An 18,302-nucleotide genomic window follows, 5' to 3' on the forward strand; every position below is an offset into this window, starting at 1 on the left:
GTGCATTGGAGCAATTCACAGCCGATTATGATAGTTGCTGAATGACAATCGACTCCTCTAAGTCTGAGGAAATGGATCTCGACCAGAATAAGGGTGATTGCTCCTTCTGATTTTGGGGTCAGTCTCTGCCTCAAGCAGAGGAATGTAAGTATCTAGAAATCCTGATCATGGATAATGGTAAGAATGGTCAGGAAATGGATAGATTAATTGGGGCCCCGTCTGCAGTAATGTGCGTGCTGCTGCGGTCTGGCATTAAAAGACCTGAGCCAAAAAGCAAAGCACTCAATTTGCAGGTCCGTCTGCCTTCCAACCCTCACCTATGGTAATGAGATATGGACTATCCCAAAAAGATCGATTACACTAAAACAAGCAGCTGACCCCTTGAAGATAATGTGAGGAATCAAGAAATGAGCTGCTGCTCCTCCAAATCAAAAGGAGTCAGTTGGTGTAGTTTTAAGCATCTGATCAAGATTCTCTGTGAATACCTTCTTTTAAAGCCCAGATCTCTATGGAGGGACCATTTATCTCTTTTAGCCTGAGAATGTGATGATATGGAGAGTGTCACTGGGGAGAGGGAAGTATAGGTTTCACTCTTGAACCTACAACCGTGATGTGATCTCGGATAAGCAGAAGGATGAACAGATGGACCACATCTTCAGAAGTCATCAGGAAGAAGCTTGACTTTAAATAATATCTGTGGCTAAATAATCATTCCTGCTGATATTTATCAAAAAGATTCTTCTTGCTGAAAGTCAAATGGAGCAGTTTTTTAATATAGGTAGAGAAGGGTAAAAATCAACTATCCACACTTTAACATTTTTTATTTTTTTAACAGAATGTTTTTTTTTTGGATGCAGTTCTTTTACCTGTGTTCAATCTAGAAACCCACAACTATATCAGCCAATTATGGTACTATGATCATACACCTTAATAAGAAATGAATCAGCTTCATGACTGATGAAGCTTAACATGAAGTTACCTCTCTCAGACGACACCATTACAAATTAAGCTCTTTAAAGACAGAAAAAAATCAATTATGCAATAAAGAACCAAGCTCATTTATCTATAAATTGTTTTTATTGTGGTGCCTCTTCTTGTTATTGTTGTTTTATAATCAAAGCAGCAATCAGACAGGATTAAAAGAAGACCTCCTGTGGTGAAGGTGTTGCAAATTAAACAGGAGAAAAACAATTAAACTTGCAATCTGCTTATCAGCACAGTGTAGTAATCAGGGTACACAGCTGGAGCTTTTAAAGCACTCCTGTTACGATGGAGTTGCACAAGACAAATAAAATCCAGCTGCAGATCTGAATATAAATGGCTGGATTCCAAGCCCTGCATGGTTAAAACAGGGCTGGGGCAGTTGGGGTTTATTTTAGACCCATTGCCTTGTGTTTCTATCCGTTAGTAAGGACATAGCGCAGTAATTAGACGGAAAACATACCACAGCGGATTTAGTGTAAGCTATTTTGATAAGGCTATAATGAAATCTTTCTTCAGACCTGACCCTCACTTTGGTGCCAGTAAGCAGATTTTCTTTAGGATTAATAAAGCCTCTAAAGATTGTGAGCTCTACTCATTTCAGCACCGGAGACACCTGAGATAGATTGAGCATAGTTGATCCCCTTTTCCTTGACCATGGAGTTGTAGAGTAGGTTGGTAGATTTGATTGAACAGTCTTTGTCCTTTTCAAAATGTTTGCCTCACAGGTGTGATGGTCCCAAATATGGCATCAGAAGCCTCTGGTCTTTTCCAGAATTAGACCATCTAAGGTGAATACTTTGTGTCCTTTGGGTATAGGCTATCTGTACCACTAGAGCCTGTAGTTTCTATGTCTAAATATTTATGTGTACAGTATCAGAATCTGTCTGTAGCTTTCTGCTCATTGAAATGGATTTCCTAGTGCCACCCATGGTCACCTGGTAGCAGTGTTTTCACTGATGACAGTTGTGTTTTGAACAGAAATCTGTCTTTGTGTTTACTTTTGTTTATGTTAACATCCTTAGTGGCACATTCCACTGCTCTTCATAGTACACGTCCTTCTCAAAATATTAGCATATTGTGATAAAGTTTATTATTTTCCATAATGTCATGATGAAAATTTAACATTCATATATTTTAGATTCATTGCACACTAACTGAAATATTTCAGGTCTTTTATTGTCTTAATACGGATGATTTTGGCATACAGCTCATGAAAACCCAAAATTCCTATCTCACAAAATTAGCATATCATTAAAAGGGTCTCTAAACGAGCTATGAACCTAATCATCTGAATCAACGAGTTAACTCTAAACACCTGCAAAAGATTCCTGAGGCCTTTAAAACTCCCAGCCTGGTTCATCACTCAAAGCCCCAATCATGGGTAAGACTGCCGACCTGATTGCTGTCCAGAAGGCCACTATTGACACCCTCAAGCAAGAGGGTAAGACACAGAAAGACATTTCTGAACGAATAGGCTGTTCCCAGAGTGCTGTATCAAGGCACCTCAGTGGGAAGTCTGTGGGAAGGAAAAAGTGTGGCAGAAAACGCTGCACAACGAGAAGAGGTGACCGGACCCTGAGGAAGATTGTGGAGAAGGGCCGATTCCAGACCTCGGGGGACCTGCGGAAGCAGTGGACTGAGTCTGGAGTAGAAACATCCAGAGCCACCATGCACAGGCGTGTGCAGGAAATGGGCTGCAGGTGCCGCATTCCCCAGGTCAAGCCACTTTTGAACCAGAAACAGCGGCAGAAGCGCCTGACCTGGGCTACAGAGAAGCAGCACTGGACTGTTGCTCAGTGGTCCAAAGTACTTTTTTCAGATGAAAGCAAGTTCTGCATGTCATTCGGAAATCAAGGTGCCAGAGTCTGGAGGAAGACTGGGGAGAAGGAAATGCCAAAATGCCAGAAGTCCAGTGTCAAGTACCCACAGTCAGTGATGGTCTGGGGTGCCGTGTCAGCTGCTGGTGTTGGTCCACTGTGTTTTATCAAGGGCAGGGTCAATGCAGCTAACTATCAGGAGATTTTGGAGCACTTCATGCTTCCATCTGCTGAAAAGCTTTATGGAGATGAAGATTTCATTTTTCAGCACGACCTGGCACCTGCTCACAGTGCCAAAACCACTGGTAAATGGTTTACTGACCATGGTATCACTGTGCTCAATTGGCCTGCCAACTCTCCTGACCTGAACCCCATAGAGAATCTGTGGGATATTGTGAAGAGAACGTTGAGAGACTCAAGACCCAACACTCTGGATGAGCTAAAGGCCGCTATCGAAGCATCCTGGGCCTCCATAAGACCTCAGCAGTGCCACAGGCTGATTGCCTCCATGCCACGCCGCATTGAAGCAGTAATTTCTGCAAAAGGATTCCCGACCAAGTATTGAGTGCATAACTGTACATGATTATTTGAAGGTTGACGTTTTTTGTATTAAAAACACTTTTCTTTTATTGGTCGGATGAAATATGCTAATTTTGTGAGATAGGAATTTTGGGTTTTCATGAGCTGTATGCCAAAATCATCCGTATTAAGACAATAAAAGACCTGAAATATTTCAGTTAGTGTGCAATGAATCTAAAATATATGAATGTTAAATTTTCATCATGACATTATGGAAAATAATGAACTTTATCACAATATGCTAATATTTTGAGAAGGACCTGTATATGAATACTTTTAGGTTGACTTTGCACAACTTTTTGACTCAAAACTTACTCACTGACTGACTTAGATAGTGAAGCACTGCAAAATGTATATGTTAATACTGTTTGATTTCACACTATTACTCACGTTTACGTTTTTTATATGATAGGTCAAAGGACCGTAGTACATAATTGTGAAGGGGAAGGAAAATGAGATACGCTTTAAATAAAAATTGGAAACTTGTGGTGCAAATTTGTATTCAGTCTTCTTTATTCCGATACACCTAATGAAAAACCCAAGCAACCATGTGCTTTTATGTGTACTTTAATCTCATGTTGAATCCAGCTGTGCTGTGAAGACCTCAGAGTTTTGTTAGAGAACATTAGTAAACAAAGAGCATCATAAAGATCAAGAACACAGCAGACAGGTCAGGGAGAAAGTTGTGAAGAAGTTTAAAGCAGGTTTAGATTATAAAACTGTCTCTGAAGCTGGACATCTGTTGAATCCATCATCTGACCATGGGTATGAGTATGGTACAACAGCAAATTTATCCAGGAATGAGCTTCCACTTTAACTGTTGGCTGGGCAAGGAGAGCAATAATCAGAGAAGCAGCCAAGACGTCTTCTGGAGGGGCTGCGGAGATCCACAGTTTGGATGGAAGAAGTTGTCCGCAGAACAACTGCTACTGTTACACTCTACAATATTGGCTTTTATGGAAGAAAGCCATAAGACGCCCTGACACAAGCCATGTAGGGGACACAAAAAACCACAGTAAAATCATCATGCAGCATACTTCAACAGATGCAAACCACTGGTTTGGGAACATTACAAATAAGGACTCTTGAATGTTAAACAGGGTGGTCTACGTGGCCAGTATAATACCAGGCCTTCTGGAGACCTCACTATGTGCTGTATGTGAGCAGTAGGTGGAGCAGAAGATCGGAGGCCTTGTGGGAAATCAAAATCATTTCCTATACAGATTTTAAAAATTCCCTCTCTTTAGGCCATTGATGCAGAGGAGCACAAGTGAAAATAATAGGATCACAAACTAATTTGTTTCTCATAAGTACATGTGATCTAAGCCATTTTCATGTTGTTATTGTTTTGTTTTTTTATAGGAGAGTTACATATTGTGGATGAGTGAAGTTTTATTGTTGTACTGTAATGGCCAGAGTTGATGGGAAGATGGATGGAGCTAAATAGATGGGAATTCCCAAAAGGAAACATGTTAGAAGCTGGAGAAGACATGGGACTAGGATGGAGCTTCACCTTTCAACAGAACACCAACCCTAAACATACAGCTATAGCTACAATGGAATGGGCCTAGTCAAAGGCTAGATCTAAATCCAGTTGAGAATGTGTTGAAAAAATTTTAAAATCTATGTTCCCAGATGCTCCACATCCAATATGACTGAGGTTGAATTATTTGTAAAGAATGGATGAAAAATACTGGTCTCTAGAGGTTCAGAGTTGGTAAAGAAGATCCCCAGGACCTGCAGCTGTAATCTATAGTTTTGTTTCTACAAACTATTCTCTCATGAGGGTTAGTAAAAGATTCGGAAGACCATGTATGATTTTCCTTCCACCTCACAATTATACACAACTTAGTGCCAGTCTATCGAAGGTTTCTGTTTAGCTCCTTAAAGCTAAGCTAACATACCCATCCTTAACCTGAAACATTACCTGTAGACATGAACATGGTGGTCATCTCTTTGTCTAAACAGATTATTTTATTTGACGGAAACGGTGGAGCGTAATTTGTTTTTAAGTGATGCATTGTGCCTGTTGCTTTGTGTCCTGCATGTCCTGCTGCTCAAGTGTGTGAATGCGGTGGTGGCTGCTACCACTAAGTGTAGTCATGTTTTCTAAGCTGTGTGCGTTTCTCTCCCTCAGCCCCGTCATGACTACTTTAATGTGCCTGTGTACTGACTGGCTGCCATCTGCTGCTGCTGCTGTCCATCCTGCATGCTGAGCTTCTCAGTGCCTGGCAACTTTCTTTCTGCCCTCTAAGCACCTGACATTATGTTTGGGGGTGTATTATCAGGCTCGGTTTCAGTTCCCCTCGGCACATGAGGGGTTAAAGTCCTGTCCAGGATTTAAACCACAAGAGAAATTCTGTGTTGATGTATGGACCAGATTTTATAAGAAGCTCCTCTTATTAGAGCAAGAGAATATTTCTTTTAATTCAAACTAATCTGTTGACTGAGTCGTTGCAATGTTTGTTTTGATGCATTATCGCATGTCTGTCCTCGGTCTGCTACTGTGTGTAATTGTTTTGTATATGCAGCACATTCAGGTTTTGTCACTTTATTGCAATAGGCTGCATCCTGTGTCCTGATGCATTATGTCCCTTTTTTAGTCAAATCCAATCAAGTTCCTTTTATTAGACATTTTGCTTTATCTTTTTTCTTTCCTAAAAAGCTCTGAATGAGAATGTAAGTGAAAATCAAATCAAATTTATGTTTGGCTAATTAGCCAACAACACTTTTGGATCTGGGTGATGTGTTTAAGAGTCTCCAATTTTGGTCAAATAGGACAAATTAGCTCAATGTTATTTATTCATGAGGGCCCCTGTGACTTGTCCTGTCCTCCTGTGCTGCTCCCTCTCTTTCTGTGGGGAAAGCCTGCTGCCCCCCCTTGCAGAGATCACAGCACAGGTAGTTCTGTGTTTAAGTCCTGAGAGACTTAAACACAGAACTACCGATCAGGAGGGTTTCATTTATAAAGAAGTTTTAAGACCACCTCACATTATACGGCCATGTTAACTCTAAAGCTACTTAAACACGGACTGTAGCCTCATGACTTTAATGTTACAGTTATTATTTACACAGATGTACACAGTATTATTTTGGGTTTTATTTTTAGATGTTTTGATCAGATTTTACGTTATGTTAGCCATGTAAAACAAGTTTTGTTATCTGTTTGACAATTTATTCTTAATTTGTTGTTTTTAATTGTATTTTCTTCTGTCTGACTTTTTCTCCTTGTCGTGACGACTGGGAGTTGTGTAAAATTTAAATAGATCTGTTGAGATTATTGCAAAAAGTAACTATGATATAGTTATAATCTTTGTTTGATGCAAATTTATTTCTATATTTAAAAAATAAACAGAGAGCACTAATCAGATATAAATATATATGAAATATCCACGCTCAAGGTAAGTGCTTTTAGATGAATTATAATAACAATAATGCAAAATGTATTTTGCACTAAATAAATAAATGCAGATTAAGCACTCCATATTCTCAATGTGGTGTATCATTTCCAAAGTGGGTCCTGCTAACAAATATTAGAAGCATTAATTGATTTAAAATATATATAACTAATATATTTCTGACTATTAAGCAGTTGTGTTTTGCCTATTATAACCTTTTAACTTTGAAGACATGCCATGCCATGTGGCTCGTTCCTGAACATTTAGGTAGATGTTTACTAATGGGATTTTATTTTATTTTTTTGTGTGTCAGAAACAAACTGAATTGTGTCAAACATCATGAAAAAAAATATCCATACCCCTAATACATTTTATATTTCATCAGTTTTCAAGCACAAGCTTCTAATTTATTTGGATTTTATGTAGAAGACCAACTTGAACTTTGGTTGGGCTATTCTAACAAAAATATGCTTTGATCAGAACCTCTTCCATGTAGCTCTGGGTGTATTTTTAGAGCTATTGTCCTTCTGGAAGGTGACCCTCCTCCTCAGTCTCATGTCTTTTTCATCCTCGCTTCCAGGATTGTCCTGTACTTACCTCCATCCATCTTCCCGTGATCCCTGACCGACCTCCCTGTCCTTGCTGTGGAAAGCATCTCCCCAGCAGAATGCTGCCACCACCATGTTACTCTGTGGGGTTCGTGTCTAAATGCTGATGTGCAACACTAGTTTTCTGCTACACAGTTGTGTTTTACTCATAGCTGAGTACCTTCTTCCACCTGTTTGCTGTGTCCCCTGCATTGCTTATTGCAAACCACAAGCAGGACTTCTGGCTTTCTTTTAGTAATTGCTTTGTTATGCCATCTTCCAAAAATGCCAAACTTGTGAAGTGTACTACTAAAAGCTTCAGCACTCATAGTCGATTGATTCTTCTGCAGCTCCAGAGTTACCATTGGCCTCTTAGCTGCTTCTCGGATCAATGCTCTCCTTACGGTTAGTTTAGGTAGATGTCCATGTCTCGGTAGGTTTGCTCCTGTGTCATGTTCTTTCCACTTTCAGATGATGGATCAAACTGAGCTCTGCGAGACATCTTGGAATATTGTTTTCTAAGCCAACCCTGCTTCAAACCTCTCCAGAACCTTCTCCTTGACCTGTCTGCTGTGTTCCTTGGACTTCATGATGCTGTTTGTTCACTAAAGCTCTCTAACAGACCTTCACAGAACCTCCAAATTAGGAAACCTCTGAACACAGTTATTTGCTCTGGATCATTTAGGAGTGTCAGAGTGAATGTTAAATGCAAATGCATTAGACACGTTTAACATTTCTTTTTTGAAAAATAAAAAACTGAACATTGTATTATTTCCCTTTCACTACTTTGTGTTGATCTATCACATAAAAGCCCAATAAGATATATTGAAGCTTTTAGATGTAAAGTGCCAAAATGTGGAAAAAGTTTAAGGGGTGTGAATATTTTACTTGGGCTGCATATTCTGTTACAGGAGTAAAGAGTATTACCATAATGTTTAGAACAAATTGTTGCCCTTGTGTAACATGTGTCTCCATGGTGAACGTTGGACAGTCTCCTATCTTTCCAGCTCCGCGTTGAGCATTTTGCTCTCCAAATGTGATGACTTTCCAGATGCATCTGTGTTGAAATGTTTGGTTTTCTTTCTCTCTGTGTGAAGCTGATTTTCTGTGTCTCTGCTCTGATGAAATTCCTCTTTTTACTTTTGTGCTGAACCACGGTTTAGGATGCCAAAGTAAGTGTCTCTCCTTCCTTTTGCCACAAACTAACCCATATGATTTCCTAAACACAAGTGAGCACCGCTCTGTGATTAACAACAACTTCTGATGTCTATATTTCATCTCATGAAAAAGAAAGCCAAGTATTTCTTTAATAGATAGACCCAACTCTAGGAATGTTTTTTCCTGCTTTTATGCCTACTTTGTCAGGTTTCGACGTGTAAGATGGGTCTGGGTGCAGGTTATTTCTTTTGATTTACCCACACTGTTGACAGGCAGATCCAGAAAATGTAGCTTAACAAATGGCATGTCAGATGGCTAAAGAGAAAAGAATTAAAACAAGATGTTGCTGCTCTGCATCTTGCAGAACAGCATCTTGTGATCTTGTTTTGATATACATGAAGTTCTCATGTATATCAGAAGGAACAAAACAAGTTCCAATTCCACTAATCTGTGCCTTAGCGTTTGCATCTAGGCAGGAATGAAGGGGCAAAACTGTTATTCCAGCTGTTAGGCATGGTGGTGGGGAAACGATGATGTTAGCGCTAAAGAAGTAAGAGACATGAAAGTAAGAGATGGTACCATTATTCCCTTAGTAGAAATCAGTTTACTGCATGATTGCCAGTCGACAAAGGCTTTCCACAGTGTCATGTTTTAGAGTTATAACAATCCAAACTGGACTACCAACAACAACACAGTTTCAAAGAAGAAAATAGTGATACAAACAAGTAAATCATGCAAAATGAGGGGAGAAAATGCAACTTGTCTCAGTTATTGAAGATTTCTGTTTTCTAGACTTGATTTTTTTAAGCAAGTTTGGGTATTTTCTGGATCAAGAGCAGGTTTTTTAAATAACCAGTGTTTACTGCAAAGTTAAGAGATATGCATTTACCAATAAGAGATTACTTTAGTCCAAAACAACGGTGAAACAGTTTGGTTGGGATTAAATCTTATGAAGAGACAACACAAACAGCAACAGCACAAAAACAGTTCAGGTGGGACCATTTCTTCTAAAGCTGTCTTACTTGATGATGTCCCAGTAACAATATCTTGAAAAAATGTCATTAATTTAGAAGCAGTTTTATTTATTTATTTTTCTTTAAAACCTTGCAAAACCTCACACCCTGAGGCCAGGGAATGAGGCTTTAGCAGCGACAGATCATGTAACTGGTTGTGCCACAACATCTACTGTGCTTTTACCATGGTGTTCCTACTCCTGGTACTTTTGCATGTTTTGTCACATTATAGCCACAGTGCTCATTTGTATTCATCTCCCTTTACTCTGTTACCTGTGAAAAAAATCTAGTGCAACCAAATGCTTTTAGAAGCCACCTAATAGTTGGTTAAATTCAGCTGTTCTCTGAAGGCCTCAGAGGTTTGTTAGAGAACATTAGAGAACAAACAGCATCACGAAGAGATGGACACATCCGACAGGTCAGGGAGAAAGCTGTGGATAGGTTTTAAGCAAAGTTAAGTTCTCATAAAATCCCAACCTTTAAATATTTTTCAGTCCATCATCAGAATATCAAAAGAGTTAGGTAAATCGTCAAACAAACCAAGAAATGGCTCTCTATGTAAACTGGCAGGCCAGGTAAGTGGAGCATTACTCAAGGAATTGGCCAAGAAATCCATGGTAATCCTGCAGAAGTTTTTTGTGGAGATCCACAGCCAAGAACGAAGCGTCTGTCAACAGGAGAACTAATGGTCGTGCACTCCACAAGTCTGGCATTCATGGAAGATTGGCAGGAAGAAAGCCATTGTTGAAAGAAAGCCGGGAGAAGTCCTGACAGCAGTTTGTCTCAAAGTTAACGAGTAAACAGATCGTCTGCTCTGATGAGATGATACCTAATTCAACCATGAGGAAAATGGTGGTGGCAGCATCATGCTATGGGGATGCTTTTCTTCAGCAGGTACAGGGGAGCTGGTTAATATTGATGGGAAGATAGATGGAGCTAAATACAGGACATTCCTGGACAGAATCCTCTTAAAGGCTGCAAAAGACTGAGATAGAGATTCAATGTCTAGTTTGAATGGCGCAGTCAAAGTCCAGTTTAGAGTAGTTTTGCAACAAACTGATAATTTGTAGCAAGATTTTCTAAGATAAGTGTTCATAGATTCTTTCCATCCAGTTTGATTGAACCTAAACTATTTTGCAACGACTTGGTGATGAGACAACTCCTGATGAGACTAAAGCTCTGCAGATGTGCAAATCTGGAATAGGAATACTCCACCAGGACCGCAGTTGTTATTGAAATAAAAGGTGGTTCTACAATGTATTGACTCAGGAATATATCTGCACGCTATAGTTTTTTAGTTCTGAATTTTGAAACAATGTATTATCTTCCTTCCACTTCACAGCTATGCACATGTTCGGTGTTGGTCTAAACACAGAACGTCATAAACTCCCAATAAAAAAGATTGAAGTTGACGGTTGTAACCTGACAAAATGTGAAACAGTACGTGCTTGAACGCAGCTGAATGGATGAGCAGTGCTTCACTCGACTTGTGGTTCTCCTCTCCCCCCACAGGATGCGGAGACCCCTCGCAGCGTGCTGGAGGAAATCGGACTCACATAAACATTTTTTCCATCCTCATCTTGCTCTGCCCTCAGACCCTGTTATGTGCAGGCTGCTGTTCTTCACAGAGCGGATCACTTTGATTCACCTTTGAACTAACACAATCACACATATGGATGGTCATGTTTGCCAGTTTTTCTACTTTCTCATTTAAAAATGTTGCACTATTATTTTTGTTCTACCGAATTATTTCAGCGGTCAGAGTGATGATATGAATGGAAAATAGCAATTTATTATTATCTGTTTTCTGTCAAATAACATAGCAGACTATATCATGTTTTACAAAGGGAAGTCAAAGTATTACATTAGAACCAAAGAGTAATGCTTCATCACTGGGAAGTCATTACCAGCCTATAGTTTTCAACTAAGGATCTGTGTGAATTAAAATAAACTCACTGTGATTACTCACTAATGCACCACTGTTCAGTCTGGAATAAAATATGTATTATTTTAGTTTACGACCTCACACCACTCTGATCGGTTAACCTTTGGCTTTACAAACAGCAGATTTAAAGTTGAATGCCTTAAACCACTGATTAGTCTTCATATGAGAATATATTTGTTTTGTATGGCAGCAATGTAGCAGGTAAACTCACTGGATTGGTTTTACTTGATGTAAGCTGAATGTTGTTTTTCATGTAATGTTTACTCCGGCAGTGATTGTTGTTTCTTTTAGTTTTGTGATGTATAACTAAAACTCAGAGCATGTTGATGATTATAACATACAGCTAACAAAAACCCAAAAACGTCTAAGAAATCTAAAACATTATTTAAGTGAATGTTAATGGAAAGTTGATTGGAAGGAAAAAGTGTGGTAGAAAAGGTGTGCTAGCAGCATGGATAACTGAGATCGTGAGAGGATTATGCAGCAAAGTTCAATTAGACTTCATATTTCAGTAAACACTTGAAATATACTATATTGCCAAAAGTATTTGCTCACCCTTAACGTCAGGTGTATTTTAATCACTTCCATATCCACAGGTGTTTCTGCAAAGTCAATAGTTACAGACTTCTTGTGGCCTTCAGATTAGCTCAACAGTACACAAAGAGCTGAAAAGCCTGACACTACTGGACAACTAGTGGAAATGTGTTCTCTGGGGGGATGAATGAAACTTCCCTCTATAGCAGTGGTTCCCAACATTTCTGTTTTAACTGCCTCTCCATCTTTCTTATTTATCCATCTTTCTGTCTCTCTCTTTACGGTAAATGATAAATGGCCTGAACTTGCATAGCGCTGTATCAAGTCCCCTGCTTTCCAGGTTTTTCTGGGCGCACACTGTCGGGAGCGGATGTTCACATGCATGTGAGCGTACGTTACTCAGTGTGTCAGCAGCGGTGACACAGAGTCTGAGGAGTGTGTTTTCGTCCAGCTTTTGTCAAGTTTGGCCATAGAAAGTAGAGTAGTAACGACGCAGGGACTGAAATGACTCATAAAGGGATCTGATAAAATCAATGACATTAAATGTTAAAAAGTACTATTACTACATTGTTGGCGGGGCAGGGGGGGCCCATATGGATAAGTCCTCAATAAACAGACATTTTACCCTAAAAAATCAGCAACAGAACACTTAACAAAATAATGTTCAGGCTCACTAGATTAGTTGTACTTTGTTTTCATCATTCATTCATTCATCATTCATTCATGAATGATTTAATGAGACACCTGAGCTTGCTTGTCCTTGATAAGCTTTGATAGCTTTGGAGGCAGAGTGGAAACAGCTGTTACTTTTTCCTCTCTTGTTAGCGGAGCGTTGTGCAGGTGAACAGCAATGACACCCCTGTTCTAATCTTTCCCATCTGTAGTTGTTTTATTTTGCCTTTTTTGCTCTTCTGGTTTATAAAACCTTGGTGTATTTTGCACCTGGGTCATAATAAAGCATCACACATCCAAGAATTATCCCTACTAACTGACAGTATTTACCCCTCATCTTGGAAATAAAATATTAAATGTTTCCACGTACCACCTGCTATGTGCTCACGTATTACTAGGGGTACGAGTACCCCTGGTTGGGAATCACTGCTCTATAGCACTCCAATGGATACGTTTGTGTTTGGCACTTTCCAGGAGAACATCACTACCCTGACTGCATTGTGTCCAGTGCAAAGTTTGCTGCATAGGGGAATCTGTGGGTGGCTCTGTCTTTTTGGAAAGGACTCTTAATGCTTCAGCATAGTAAGACATTTTGGACAATTTCCTGCTCCAGACTTTGTGGGAACAGTTTGGCCCCTTCCTGTTTCAACATGACAGTTTGGTGAGGAAAAACTTGATTGGTGGGCACAGAGTCCTGACCTCAGCCTCACAGACACCTTTGGGATGAATAAGAACAGAGACTGAGTGCCAGGCCTTTTCCAACATCAGTGTTTGACCTCACAAATGCGCTTCTCGAGGAATGGTGAAAAATTCCCATAACTCCTAAACTCTGCAAAGCCTTCTTAGAAAGTTTGAAGCTGTTATAGCTGCAAATGTTGGACCAACAACATAAACTGATTAAAAATAAGGAGTGACAATATTTTATTGGCAATATAGCACCTATGATGGTAATAAATAAATATAAATTGTTTCACTTTTGAACTAAATTACTGAAATAGATTAGCATTTCAGTGAAATTTCTATTTACTATGATGCTCCTGTAAGTAGCCGTCAAAAATAAAAATAAAATATGTACCACCCATACTTTCTAAATAAATGGTGTTCATAGTAACAATGAATGTTAATCATGCAGAACAATGAAGAGCAGATTTACCATATGACTAAATGACACACTGTGATCACAGATATAATAAAAAAAACTTCAATGGTCATCATTTCTGTTCTAAGAAGCAATAGAACCATAAACCTTCACAGTGAGTGTGGAAAGTGCTTTTATGCATTGAAACTGTCACTTTTAATCATTTGATCAGAAAAAAGCTGCACACATAAAATGCCTTGGACGCAGGACTGTACAAATTTCTTGTTATACATTTGCATTCTTCTGTATATCCTATTTGATTCACATGCTGATAAAGCCTAAATTCTGCTGTTTACATTTTTTCTGTAACTCCTGATGAGCAGTTTCTTCTCTAAGAGTTTGTGTGACATAAAATCTATGGCACGCCGTGTTGTATTTACAGTGAAATAAAACCCGTACCTGATCAGACTGGTGTTTTACTCTTTAGTGTAAACTTGACTTGAAGTTGGATCATGTCAGTCAGCACCCAGGATCAGTCATGATCAGAAGGATGCTTTCGTAAAATGTTTCCTCTCAGTCGTTCCTTGTTTTTTTAATTAAATTGATGGCTCAGTTTTACAGGAGTGATAAACTTGTCTGTAATCCACACAGGTTCACATATATACATACTAACTCACTAATACCTGGAGAAATGTCCCTCAACAAATTGCATTAAAACTACACACTTCTGGTTATCATCAACAAGCCTCTGGTCTCATTCTGTCAGGATGTTTGACCACTCCTCTCTTCAGAGTCGGCGTAGTTCATTTAAACTGGTTGCCATCGACCAGGCATATGAGGAAAGTCCATCCATTTTCTATAGGGTTGAGGTCCCTGTCACTCCAAAAATGTAACGTTTTCCTGCTTTATTCAATCCAAAACCAGTTTGGCTATAACATTCTCAAACATTCCAGAAACCATCAAGGCTGAAACCAATTGAAAACCAGAGGATGCTGGAAAACCAGTGTCACTGTCCACAGTAAAGCTGCTTTAACATCAACATGGACCGAGGGTGCCAACCAGGAAAATAGCAACTGCTAAAAAAATCCAAGATTTTCAGCTGACCACATGGACAAGCAAAATGTGTTCTGGAAAAAATCTGAAGGAGCAAAGACACAAAGATAGATGGCTATTTGGCCATAGTATGAAAGTATGTTTGGAGAAGTCAAGGTGAGGCTTTCAGATCTAAGAACACTGCAACAACTGTCATACTGAGGGTCTGTTTTGCTGCCAGTGGTACTGGTGCATTGCAGAAAGGGAGAACTTCCTCAGCTTCACCTCAAGCTGCTAGATGGTTAAAGCTTGGAGACACATGGTTGATCCAAAACAACAATAATCCCAAACCACATTAAAAAGCGGGTTCTGGAATGGACAAAGCAGGAATATTTTAAGTTTGTGGAATGGCCCCAACCTTAACCCTAAGGTCTGCAACCTTTACAATCCAAAGAGACATTTTTGTCCTCAGGTAGAAGAGTTAAAACTGCAAATGTTACAAGACGTTTTAAAAAAAGAAAACTTATTTTTGATAAATATCTACTCATATACAATAAATTAGAATATGTGTTCCGGTGAAGCTCGTTTGTCAGATTAAAAGCATCTTTTGAAAATAATCTTTAAGCAGGTATGAAAATACTTTTCATTAAGACCACATTTCTGCATTAAAATGTTGATTTTATTGATGTAGTGTAATATTCTAATCTTAAATGTCGTGTTTTCATTAGCTGTATGCGGAAAATCATCATAATTAACAGAATTAAAGGCTTGAAAACATCAGTGTGTAAATAAATATATAATGTGTTTCACTTAGTAACCTGAGTTACTGAAATATATGAACTATTCAATAATATATTTTATACAATATGACTCAATAGGGAATATGTTGTCATTTCGAAGGACAGCCATTTTATTTCTATCTTAAGGTTTTAAAATATAGAAAAACATAGAATTTTACAAAAAGAGGATGGGTACATTACATAAAAAGCATATAGTTTCAACCTAATGATAAGAAAAATCAATGTAATCATATATTCCTGGGACATTTAGTGTCATTCTGTTGTGGAAATTCAATGCAATTAATCCATTGAATTCCCACAAAACTGAAAAACTGCTAAAACCTGCATTTGTTATTATATTTATATTAAAAACATTTGTTGGCCCCTCCTTGAACCGCCACCTTAACGTGGTGGAGGGGTTTGAGTGCTCAAATGATCCTAGAGGCTATGTTGTCTGGGACCTAAATGCCCTGGTAGGGTCTCCCATGGCAAACAGGCTCTAGGTGATGGGTCAGACAAAGAGTGGTTCAAGAATCCCTCACGAGGACCAAAATATCGAGGCACGTGACGTCGCCCGGTACGGCAGAGCCGGGGTCCCACCCTGGAGCCAGGCCTGGGGTCGGGACTCGTCGGAGAGCGCCTGGTGGCCGGGTTGCTCCTCGCGGGACCCGGCCGGGCCAAGCCCGAACGAGAGACGCGAGGCCATCCCCCAGTGGGCCCACCACCTGCAGGGGGAACCGTGAGGGACCGGTGCAAAGAGGATTGGGTGGCGGACAAAGGTGGAGACCTGAGCGGCCCGATCCCCGGATGCTTAGGCTGGCTCTAGGGACGTGGAATGTCATCTCGCTGGGGAGGAAGGAGGCTGAACTTGTGCGGGAGGTCGAGAGATATCGACTAGAAATAGTAGGGCTCGCCTCCACGCACAGCGTGGGCTCTGGAACCCATCTCCTTGAGAGGGGTTGGACTCTCTTCTACTCTGGAGTGGCCCACGGGGAGAGGCGGTGGGCTGGTGTGGGTTTGCTTGTTGCCCCCCAGCTCAGCCGTCTCATGTTGGGGTTTACCCCAGTGGATGAGAGGGTCGTATCCCTGCGCCTTCGGGTTGGGGAGAGGTCTCTGACTATCATTTCAGCCTATGGGCCGAGCGGTTGTGCGGAGTACCCGGTCTTCTTTGTGCCCCTCCCGGGGACTCCATTATTCTCCTGGGGGACTTCAACGCCCACGTGGGGAACAACAGTGACACCTGGAGAGGCGTGATCGGGAGGAATGACCTCCCCGATCTGAATCCGAGTGGTGTTTTGTTATTGGACTTCTGTGCTAGTCACGGATTGTCCATAACGAACACCATGTTCAAACATAAGGGTGTCCATCTGTGCACTTGGCACCAGGACACCCTAGGCAGGAGGTCGATGATCGACTTTGTTGTCGTATCATCAGACCTTCGGCCGCATGTTTTGGACACTCGGGTGAAGAGAGGGGCTGAGCTGTCCACTGATCATCACCTGGTGGTGAGTTGGATCCGCTGGAGGAGTGTGAAGCGGCTGGGATGAGGATCAGCTCCTCCAAGTCCGAGGCCATGGTACTCGACCGGAAAAGGGTAGCTTGTCCTCTTCGGGTTGGAGGGGAGTTCCTGCCTCAAGTGGAGGAGTTTAAGTATCTCGGGGTCTTGTTCACGAGTGAGGGAAGAATGGAGCGGGAGATCGACAGACGGATCGGTGCGGCTGCCACAGTAATGGGGGCGCTGTGCCGGTCCGTTGTGGTGAAGAGAGAGCTGAGCCGAAAAGCAAAGCTCTCGATTTACCGGTCGGTCTACGTTCCTACCCTCACCTATGGCCATGAACTTTGGGTCATGACCGAAAGAACGAGATCCCGGATACAAGCGGCTGAAATGAGCTTCCTCCGTAGGGTGGCCGGGCACTCCCTTAGAGATAGGGTGAGGAGCTCGGCCATCCGGGAGGGGCTCGGAGTAGAGCCGCTACTCCTCCACATCGAGAGGAGCCAGTTGAGGTGGCTCGGGCATCTATACTGGATGCCTCCTGGACGCCTTCCTCGGGAGGAGGCCCAGGCACGTCCCACCGGGAGGAGGCCCAGGGGACGGCCCAGGACACGCTGGAGGGACTATGTCTCTCGGCTGGCCTGGGAACGCCTTGGGCTCCCCCTGGAGGAGCTGGAGGAGGTGTCTGGAGAGAGGGACGTCTGGGCGTCTCTGCTGAGTCTGCTACACCCGCGACCCGGTCCCGGATAAGCGGAAGACGACGAGTACGACGAGTACGAGTACGAGAACATTTGTTGGTTCTTTATCATTTTTAACCAAAGTTATTGAGAGCTACTGTGGAAGGTCCAAAGAGCCACCTGCAGCTCCAGAGCTGTAGGTTGTGAACCCTGGTATAGAAAATGTATTAATCATGCTTTAAAGTCGGGTCTGAGCTAGGAAAGCAACCAATTTAAATGAGCTTGAGGATGGCTGCAAAAAATGCGTACTCACATTGTCACAAGCTAAATGACATTTAACCAACTATTAAGGAAAAAACAAGACTAAATCCAAACTTGGCATCTATGAAATTAACTGTTCAAATACATCATTAATGTGTACATCATTTATGCATAAATATATTTAAAATATATTTAAAAATCCAGAGAGCCAAGTGTACCGGAGTCAAATTTCTTGTTTGTATGTACGAACTTGGCAATACAGCTGATTCTGATTCTTATTAAAAGTTAAGAAGTAA

General features: G+C 40.9%; 1 protein-coding gene across 10 annotated transcripts in view; it reads left to right on the top strand.

Moving 5' to 3' along the window:
• LOC124873907 (AP-1 complex subunit sigma-2) overlaps nt 1-18,302 on the top strand; it is a 33,431-nt gene that overhangs the window by 10,244 nt on the left and 4,885 nt on the right. For 2 of the 10 annotated variants that reach the window (XM_047374947.1, XM_047374952.1), the window contains 2 exons: nt 8,529-8,537; nt 11,049-14,231. In XM_047374947.1, the coding sequence (XP_047230903.1) occupies nt 8,529-8,537; nt 11,049-11,179 (140 nt within the window). In that variant the 3' untranslated portion in view covers nt 11,180-14,231. The other 8 variants (XM_047374954.1, XM_047374955.1, XM_047374946.1 and 5 more) reach the window with 7 other exon arrangements.

Source organism: Girardinichthys multiradiatus, chromosome 9 (assembly GCF_021462225.1).
Source record: "Girardinichthys multiradiatus isolate DD_20200921_A chromosome 9, DD_fGirMul_XY1, whole genome shotgun sequence".
Lineage (NCBI taxonomy): Eukaryota > Metazoa > Chordata > Actinopteri > Cyprinodontiformes > Goodeidae > Girardinichthys > Girardinichthys multiradiatus.